We start from the raw sequence: 10,024 nt of genomic DNA on the forward strand, positions 1-10,024 counted from the left end.
CCGTCGACCGCATCCTAAACCAAAAGGTACGAATATACAGACGGTAGAACTAGGTCAATCTTGAGTTTATACTTCGCAATATGACGTTTCAATTGAATTTCGATAATTACTACGGTGAGTGGTAAGACCCGTGGATTCTCTACGTCATCCTGTTTCATTGATTGGTTATCTTATTTAAATAACGTCGTACACGTATGATAAATAATTAGAAAGGTAATAGAAAGATGAACTATATATTAGAAGACGCAATAATTTTATACCAATGTCCAATATTATATATTGAACGAATTTTGATATCTTTCTTAACATTTTTCGATTTTCGTACGTAATTCAAGAAGATCGTAAGATTTGCTTCCATTTGGCTATCCTAATTAATTTTTTTAATAATATTTTTCATTAACTGCGAAAAATATATTCATCGGATTACGAGGAATGTTAATTAACATTAACCTTCGATATTGCGCACAAACGATATGCAACGACCTGCAACTTTCGTCACTTTATTTTCGTTATTCTAAATTTCATCTTATTCTAGAGAAATTTAATCATCTACTGTTAACAATAGATTAAAAATATGTATACGTAAGTTGAGTGGTCTATATATCGTAATAACGTGAGAAACATTAAATAGAAAGAGAGGGAGAATTAAAAAGGATTAAAAAGACTCCAGTGGCCGTTAATTACACTTTGGAAGTAGATAGCCGATCTGTTTCTCGAGTAATGAGTAAAATATTCCTGCCGAGCGATAATTTCAGTTAATTTCAGTCGCGTAAACAATAGACGGGCTTAAAAATCGCGTGACCACTGTAACGATAATTGCTCCGCGTGTTCTGCTTAACAGCTGGTAGAAACGGAAACGGTGGTGACGTGCTAAAAGTTGCTCTAATTATCAGTGAACTGCACATGCGATGACGTGGCGCAGCAAATTAGTAACAGGGGTAACGGCCATCGAAATTCTTGTAGTCATTCGTGTTATCGTGAACGATGTGCAACGATGGCAAACTAGTTCTAAATAAATCCCGATCGACAATAATCGAATGAAAAGCTTCCTTAGTTTCCGGCGATTATCTTCGCAAATTTGTGAGAAATATAGAAACGAAGAAAGATATTTTTTTAAAGAAGTAAAATTCTGCTATTTCAAGAAACAGAGAGAAAAACAAAATTTTACTACGAATAGATTCTTGAAATTTGCTGTGGTTTTCATTAATAAGGAGAATAATCTTATCGTTAATTTCCACGTGATAGCAATTTTTTGATACATTTTGCAGAAACAACAGAAGGAAAGATAATGTGAATTATTTAAATTTTATATTTTCTGAAACCCTATACTTTTATATTCCATTGTTATGTAATTTAAGTTATTTGAATAATTGTCAAGTGAATAAAACTTTCCTTTTGAAAGAATTACGGTGATATAATAGGGGACTTATAGAGTTAAGATAGTCTCTAGACCATTAAATCCTATGGAGATGATTCCCAAGTTGTCAAGCCCGAATCGGATAGCTGGTGATTCGTGAAAGCTCGTTAAAACAGTTCCTAAATCACTGATCCCGATTAGAACGATCATCAAACAGAGTAATCCAGTCGCGATGACCCTAGAACCGATAGCGAGACTCTTGTAACAAGCCAAAGTCATCAATGTAACTAGAACAGGCACTACGATAATTTCGCTATTCTGTAAAATTAATAAAATTGATGAAATTTATAAAAAATAATTCATGATGCAATTACCATCTGTCTCGATATTATAGATATAGTGTCATGGTTTATTGCTGTTGATTTTTCTGTCAGTAAACGCTAACTGTGTCCGTGTTATGGAACAAAGTCTTTTTTTATTCAAAATATATATAATTCGTCAACGAGTAGAACGTTTTCATTTAATAATAATTGCAGTCACGAGTATGGACATGACATGCGTGTCCCAACTTCTGAACCCATACTACAGTTTTCGCGATCAAAAAGAACTTGACATATCTGAAAAACGTAATGAAAATAAAAATTGATTCAAATTTTGTTGTAATATCTGTAACAGTGTGCTTTGATATTTATGGGCAAATGTCCGAAAAATGAAATTTTCTAGAATTAAAATTTCGAAGATTCAAAAAGTGCTTAATAATTAATTTTAGATTTTATCGCTGTACACCACCCTTCCTTTAAATTCCTCGTTTCACATTTTTATCGCTAAAAGTGCTCCAATTACGAATATAAGCTACTTAAATACCACAATACAGAAAATTGATGAACGATCCTAAGAAGACAGGAAATTGTTACAAAATCTCTCCGCTGTTCGAGAAACTGACAAGATTGTCTTATCTCGTTGACTGACGATACGTTTAACATTATTTGGAGAAACATAGTTGTCAATAGACCCGTCGAGAATGACCAAGTCTCTCGTTATAGAAACTCGACGATCGAGTTGAATATACAAGAGACTAATTGCTCCGCACGAAAAGGGTGGCCTCTGGACATTACAACGCTCACGATCCGGCGTAGTTTGGAACTGCGGGAACTGCCTCACATCACTGCACGCTATTCGACTTCGGTACAATCGCTTTCGTACCAGCACGGAATTGTCCCGTTCAAAGGAATCGCTTCCACTTCAGATCTACCGATTACTCGGCTCTATCTCCGTCGATACTGTTTCCAGTTTGTAACATCTCCATTTAATCTTATCACTGAAATCAAAGACCATTTATTTATTAGGATCTTCCATCAACTTCGTGTATCGTAGAGTTTTACTCGCTTTCGTTTCCAACTAAACACTCTTGAATGGTATTTAAATATGAAAATAGAAATCTTTAACCAATTCCTTTAAAAACTTCGAAAAATTGATAAAAGTATTTGTTATAATAATAAATATCGTTATTCAGTAGGTTCATATTTGACATTTATTATTATGACATGGTTATTCATATTGTATGCTAATCTTTTACTGAACACACGTTTGCGATAAATAACTCGTAACTATACATTTTCAAATTTGACCAACGTGATCGTGCTACACCAGTCACGGCTCGCTATAGCTCTAATGAAATTTCAATATATTTCATACGACACATATATAGAATACGTCCTCTTAAGAATTCTCCATGATAAACGTTCAAACACTTGCGTGAGATAGCGTAACTGTATTCGATCGAGTTACTTTCATTTACTATAAAATACAAGTGACCAAGGTGTACCTGTAGATGCATCGATATTTATATTTCATTGGTGGCGTCTGTCTGCAGAGGCGCGCGGCCATCAGAATTCATATTTCATTCCCGTACCATTTCCAGGTCACTTCCCCATCGGTTGCCAGAGCGAGGTCAGGTGGATGTTCGGACACTTGGACAGTGACAACGACGGCAGGCTCTCTCTTTCCGAGTTGTACGGCCTGGAACACGATCAGAACGAGCCATGTCTGAAACCGTTCCTCGACGGCTGCGACACCGACGGGTAAGAAGATGACTTCCGCCCGTGCGATTATTCCATCCACGTACCTCTCCGCCACGTTGTAATCCGTTTGTCACATCGCGGTGAATTTTTCTTCTTTCTTTGTTATTTTTTTTTTCCTTTTTACGTAATCCCGTCGTCCGTTGCTTGTAAATCATTAAACTCCGCGGATACGTGACCTGAAAAGGGAAGGAAGAGAAACAGGGCGAGTTGGAGGAAAGGGAAGAAGATAGAGAAACCCTTTCAGTTTTTAATACCTTCGAGGGGCTTGACGCTCGAGCGTAATAGGTCTCGAGCGTACGTGCCTACGGAGCGGAGTGGCTGGTCGTTAAGAGGCAGACACATGGACCGTGTGTGAAACTTTCATTCCGAGTCGATTGCTTTTTACTCGCATGCAAACCGGGAAATAAGAAACGATGCCACGTTGCGTTTGTTACTCTCAAGAAGCGGAATTTCCGTTCTCTGTTGCAGAGTATGTGTAGAGATTAAGTTGAGATGTTAGGGGGTTGTTATGTAGTCTCCATGAAAGGTTTCCCTCGCCATTCTGGCACGGTGAACTCTGTTACCCAGTCTGTGGATCGTCTTAAATAATTAATTCATAGTAGCTTCTTGGTGTAAGATTATTAATGAGATATATAATACATATACGGCATACATGTAACTTTCATATCTATGACGAGGACTAAATGTAATAGATCAAAGGCATTGGAGATCCAACTACCGGATGAAGGATATTAGCTGAAATGAAGATTAAATTCGGTGGCTCGATTAGTTGACTAACTAAGTGGCTATGATTAGGTGATTTAAAATCCGGTTAAGATGACAGAATATCTACATAAGAAAGTAATATACTTTGATACTCTAATAAAAATTTGCATAGTTTCTTAACTTCCATAAATTTGCAATAAACATTTATCTTGTTTTCCCGTTCCCATTTAACGCGACGAAATTCTTTATTTAATTAAATTAAAAAATCAAGATTATGTGATATGTGACTCGTTATATTTGAGCTATTGTACGGTCCAAATGTAATATGTAAATTTTAAATGATTTAGCCATCGCAATCTGAGAATTAAAGTTAACAAGAATCCCTTTCTGAGAAACCAATACATCACTGTACAATAATAAAGTAAAGCACCAAATATCTATCACGTTCGACAATTTCCAGAGACATCTTCGTGAATGGTCCCGAATGGTGCGGATGTTTCTCGAAGGCTGAACGTCCCTGCGCCGCTGTACGCAAGCGATCATCCCCCGACGTTGCACCTGCTTGCGATTCCCGAGGGTATTACCGAAGCACCCAGTGTCACCGTGGTCTAGGACTCTGCTGGTGCGTGGATCCTCACGGCGTGGAATTCGCTGGAACTAGAACACGTGGCAGCAAGCCAGATTGCGGTGAGTGTTCCTCGATTGCCAAGAAAAATACTTTTTCCAACGATTATTCGATTATACTTAACGTGCCGATATTTCAGACACGATCGTGAACAAGATCAGCAACGGAGGATTAAAGACAAACAGCGTGGACCTGGATGACGACGAGGATGGTGGTACAGATTCTGCTCAGGATCTTGAGGGCTCCGCCGATCAGCCATTGGACTTCTAGACTCCTTAGAATCAACCAGTAACAACAGCAACGGGAGCAGCACCTTAACGTGATGTCGAACAGCCGGACGACATTGTTTCCCCTTGTAAAGGGGAACGGGGAACGCTCGTCCTGGTCGTCCGCTGGTTTCGAGTATCGCCGTTGTGATTGGAGGTGTCTTCAAGTGAAACAGGTCGGCGAAGGCTGCGACCCACGCGTGAGCCTAAAAAAAAGAAAACGTCAGAAAAGCAACGAACAAATACGAGGATTAACGAGATGTGACACGAGCAGCGGATACACCCTCTGGCATCGTGATTGCACGAATTCAATTGCGTCCTCTTTAGCGATTGATCATGATCCTTAACCCGGGAATGATCATTTTTCAACAATTAATTTCCCGTAGCGATTTGTTGATTGATTATTTATAGATTGAATTGAAATAAGAATACTGTGTATAAAGATCTTATTTTTCCGATATTTTTCTCGTCATTTTACGTTTACGGTTAATACAAATTAATCTGTTCGAAAACACAAGTGCCAAACGGGTTAAGAAGCTGCTGAATCAGAGAATCGTAGGAAGTTTGTACAGTGCAATAACCAAGGGGCTACATCGTGCAATGGCAATCTTGTGTGATGTTCTATTTTGATCAAAGACCACGGTAAGAGATGTCGATGTTCGACGCGATGAAAGAATCGTATCGATGATCCTTGATGAGATACGTTGTACCCTGTGTGCCCGTCGAGGTACCTCCATGCACAACTCGTCTATAAATAATATAATTATATACTATTTATGCATATACAAACTAGAAGTTTCACGAGAAAGGGAAGAAAGAGAAAGGACAGATGAAGAAGTAAGAGGAAAAGAAGGAAAAGAAGCTCATTCTCCATCGGATAAAATTCACATGTCCACTCCACGACGTATAGAGATTATAATACCTTTAACAAGAAGAGATACAAAAAAAGAAAAAGAAAAGAAAAAGAATGCTCTATGTAATTATGATTTCTAACCGCGCTAGATTAACGATATCTCGAATTATAATGTCTAAGCATAATATATATATATAAATATACATATAAATATATATATATAATACTGTCTATGACTTACGATAATACAGCGGACGAAGACAAGCTGGCTGAGAGAGAAAACCTGGCTGATCGTCAGCGAATGCGAAGGACTCGTCTAACACACTCTTAGAGAGATGCACACGCTTGAAAATGTAGAATATTAAACGGAAAAAGTAATTGCATAGTCCGAATCACGAGTTTATAGGTTTAATTGAGCTCCTCTCTCGTAATAAAGCACCTTCGCTGGTTCTTAACACAGGAAAAAACGTACGCCGACAACTAATATAGATTTTCGTCGCTACGCTTATTTATTTTCTTCACGCTAAACGATTAATCTTTCTTCACCAATTCTGTCCTTTCCTTTTTTAATTGTCTTTTCTCTCGTAGCCATCTTGCGTTGCGAGGTTTAGTGTAAGATATATTGCATAAAAAAGGATGACCTATTTCATACTCGCTAACTACTAAACCGTAGTTCAATCACGACGAGCAAATCATTTTTTAAGCACTATTTTCATGGATATAATTAATGTCTAACTTTTTCTAGGATCGATAAAGACTTGGTTTCTACTGCTGAAAAAATATTTCTTTTTTTATTGCAATAATTTTACATAATTTATATTGTAACAATTGAGGATACCTAAAGAACAAACTTTCTTATAATGTTTAACGAACACGTCGTGATTTAGCTGCGTTTACTGTAATTATAAGCATTTTTACTTAACAACTTTTACTTAACGAGTGTGTGGTACACCGTAGGTACTAGAGTATAACATGTAACCCGTAGAAAACTGATCGGTGTGACTATGTGAATATGCCCTAGTATTAGATGGCAATTTACGTAGGAATAGCCAGTGCAAATTATACGTATCTCTCATCTAGAATAAACATGGAGATTGAGTTTCCAAGTTTAGAATACACATTGTTTCGTTGTATTCGATCAAATTCGAGCCATTTAGCGCTCTGATGTATTATTGATTAGAGATACATCTACTCTGAATTTCAGTACTTATATTTTAATCAAATCTCTATTCTTTTTCCAAACATTTGATCGATGGTATATGAAATAGACAACATCATTATGAAGTATTCACACCGAAACTAAATTGTACGTTTTATTATTCTGCGTAAACTGTGAGAGTAAAGTTTTTGCATTTTAACGAATAACATAATAGGTACCGCATCACTTTGAAACATTTAAAGTAACATAAAATAAGAATTCGTAGAAACTCTCCGTGCCATTTAAACATTTGGTGTACGGGAACCTCGTCCGCGATGAATTAATTAATTAACGTGTATACTCTTTGCTATGTTGAGCGCAATTTATATTCTGCCTGAATTATTATTATACCGTCGACCTAGATTAACAAGCATATTAACTTCAAGCAAACATACATAGTTTTACCGAAAGTCTTGCATATTGTATATACATAATTATATACAATGGAAAATCATCGTCTATGATCTTCGTACCGTGATGATTTTGTAAGGTATGCACCTGATCAAAGCGTAAAGAATTTTTACTTCATTCCGGAGCTACTATTAATATTTCACCAAATTGGTATTGTACATGTGGCTGTAAGAATTCTTTATGAATAAAGATTGTTGTAGAAATCCGGAGGTTTCGATTACTTTCAACCTAAATAACTACACAGAAGTAAAAGAATGTATTTATGCAGAAATATATTATCTTTATTCATGAAAAGTATATATTACAAAATATCAAATATTTTAAGTCATAATTGAAATACAAATGATATAAAACCTAGTAAAGATTTAATCTTTTTTAATATTTGAGCACTATTCTTAAGCTGCAATTAAAAAAAATTCATATTTATTATCAAAAAATAACATCAATATTTCAAAGAACTTGTTAAATGCAGATTATTGAAACTTACCAGTTGCCTGAATGCAACAAATCGAATCCCTCATTAATCTTATTGAACGAAAAAGTATGTGTAATAAATTCATCAAGAATTAATTTTTTTGCCATGTAATCTTGCACCAAATTGGGAACACTATCTCTAGACTTCCATCCACCAAATGCAGTCCCTTTCCACACGCGTCCCGTTATCAATTGGAATGGACGAGTGCTAATTTCTTGACCAGCTGCAGCTACACCCACTATAATGGATGTGCCCCAACCCTTATGACAAGATTCCAATGCAGCTCTCTAAACATAAAAAATATGCTAAGAAAACCACCCAGCAATTTATTAAAAATTTTGATTCAATATTTAAAACTTACCATAGTGTTCACATTACCAACACATTCAAAAGTAAAATCTAGTCCACCATCAGTTAATTCTATTAATACTTCCTGAATTGATTTGCTATAATCTTTAGGGTTAAGAAATTCAGTACATCCAAACTTTTTAGCTTGAAAGAATAAATTTTTTTTATTATTTCTCAACATTTTTCATGCAAAACTTCAATAAGTTCTTTTATCTTACCCAACTTGAATTTACTTGGATTCAGATCTATTCCAATAATACGCTTGGCACCAGCTTTCTTACAACCAAATGCAACTGCCAATCCCACTGCACCTAATCCCCATATAGCACATGAACTTCCAGGTGTTACCTTAGCAGTGTTTACAACAGCACCATATCCAGTAGATACTCCACATCCCAACAAACATACTTTATCAAGTGGAGCAATAGGATCAATCTGAATTATATAATGTCTTTAAATTATTTCAAGCAATTTTGAAATACCTACATAAAATAAAAGTACCTTAGCAAGAGAAATGTCTGCCACTACAGTATATTCAGAAAAAGTAGAGCAACCCATGAAATGGGCAAGGGTTTGTCCCTTGCAAGTAAATCTAGAAGTACCATCAGGCATTACACCTTTGCCTTGTGTAACACGAATTTTGCTACATAAGTTTGTATTTGGATGTATACAGAATTTGCACTCTTTACATTGAGGAATGTATAATGGAATCACATGGTCACCTGTAATTTATATATGATATCTCTTAGTAGTTAGTAAATATGCAATAATATATAATATAATAAATAATATAACAGTAGTACAATACCAGCTTTAAATTCGGTAACATCTTCCCCAACACTTTCAACAATACCACTGCCTTCATGACCAAGAACACAAGGAAAAACTCCTTCTGGATCTAACCCGTCTAAAGTATAGGCATCAGTATGGCACAAAGCTACAGCTACAACTTTAATTCTTACTTCATGAGCTTTTGGTGGTGCAACTTCAACTTCTTCTAACGAGAGAGGCTGTTTCTCCTTCCACGCTACAGCAGCTTTACATTTGATTACCTAACATACAAAAATATTTTAATTCGTTATTTATTTGATCATAAATTACTGATCGCTATCTTTAACTTGGATAAATAGCTATCAAAGAATATGAAAAGGTATGTATAATTCTTAAAATAACCGTTTTTTGATTAACCGAAAATCATTTCAATGCAACGATTTATTGTAACAAATGAGTTACTTAGATTCAATTTAATCGTAACAATGGAACAAAATAATTTGTCAGAAAGAAATAAATACCTTTCCAGCTTTGTTCGACATTATTGTAAAATGCAATAGTTAATAAACGGTGCAAAAGAAGCAAAAGTTGAATAAATAGTACTACGATGAATATTAATCACACCGGTCACGATACGTTTAGCAATCAAATGAAATAAATTGAAGGTCGCTATTTTAATGCTACTGACATCTAGTGCTTGAAAATTTGTACTCTAAAATCAATACAAAGATCTATACAAAATTTTAATGCAATTTATAACTTCAAAATAATTTATAAATGTATCAAATATGTATAATAATCGTTTAATAGAATTCAAATAAATTTATTCACAATCTAGCTGTAATAATTTTGTATTATCCAATATATCAACATCCTATTATATAAAAATAATGGTAAAAATTTGTATGAATTTTTAAATGAAAAAATAATATTT

General features: G+C 35.3%; 2 protein-coding genes and 1 long non-coding RNA gene across 3 annotated transcripts; 1 reads left to right on the plus strand and 2 right to left on the minus strand.

Annotated features, from left to right (window-relative positions):
• Positions 1-3,554: 3,554 nt before the first annotated feature.
• LOC117151921 lies at positions 3,555-3,851 on the minus strand. Its single transcript, XR_004462091.1, has 2 exons — positions 3,693-3,851; positions 3,555-3,614 (listed from the first exon to the last, which is right to left on the minus strand). It is a non-coding gene; the product is annotated as an uncharacterized LOC117151921 (long non-coding RNA).
• LOC117151916 (proteoglycan Cow) lies at positions 3,852-5,038 on the plus strand. Its single transcript, XM_033321903.1, has 3 exons — positions 3,852-3,907; positions 4,604-4,830; positions 4,908-5,038. Exons 1-3 carry the CDS (start codon positions 3,852-3,854, stop codon positions 5,036-5,038), a joined length of 414 nt encoding a protein of 137 aa, XP_033177794.1.
• Positions 5,039-7,745: 2,707 nt separating this feature from the next.
• LOC100744734 (alcohol dehydrogenase class-3) lies at positions 7,746-9,770 on the minus strand. The gene is made up of 7 exons (XM_003491213.4): positions 9,612-9,770; positions 9,128-9,371; positions 8,821-9,041; positions 8,538-8,754; positions 8,333-8,463; positions 7,984-8,258; positions 7,746-7,896 (listed from the first exon to the last, which is right to left on the minus strand). The coding sequence occupies exons 1-7, from the start codon at positions 9,630-9,632 to the stop codon at positions 7,872-7,874; spliced, it is 1,134 nt and encodes a 377-aa protein (XP_003491261.1). The 5' UTR covers positions 9,633-9,770; the 3' UTR covers positions 7,746-7,871.
• Positions 9,771-10,024: the final 254 nt, after the last annotated feature.

Source organism: Bombus impatiens, unplaced genomic scaffold, assembly GCF_000188095.3.
Source record: "Bombus impatiens unplaced genomic scaffold, BIMP_2.2 scf_0526, whole genome shotgun sequence".
Classification (NCBI taxonomy): Eukaryota; Metazoa; Arthropoda; class Insecta; order Hymenoptera; family Apidae; genus Bombus; species Bombus impatiens.

Bases quoted from the DNA above. Each gene is read 5' to 3' on its own strand.
- LOC117151916 (XM_033321903.1), top strand. From the start codon at position 3,852: ATGCCACGTTGCGTTTGTTACTCTCAAGAAGCGGAATTTCCGTTCTCT. The intron at 3,908-4,603 runs GTATGTGTAGAG...GACAATTTCCAG, and splicing joins TTTCCGTTCTCTGTTGCAGA to AGACATCTTCGTGAATGGTC. The intron at 4,831-4,907 runs GTGAGTGTTCCT...CCGATATTTCAG, and splicing joins TGGCAGCAAGCCAGATTGCG to ACACGATCGTGAACAAGATC.
- LOC100744734 (XM_003491213.4), bottom strand. From the start codon at position 9,632: ATGTCGAACAAAGCTGGAAAG. The intron at 8,755-8,820 runs GTACTTTTATTT...TATATAATTCAG, and splicing joins CAGACATTTCTCTTGCTAAG to ATTGATCCTATTGCTCCACT. The intron at 7,897-7,983 runs GTAAGTTTCAAT...TTTTAATTGCAG, and splicing joins TTGTTGCATTCAGGCAACTG to CTTAAGAATAGTGCTCAAAT.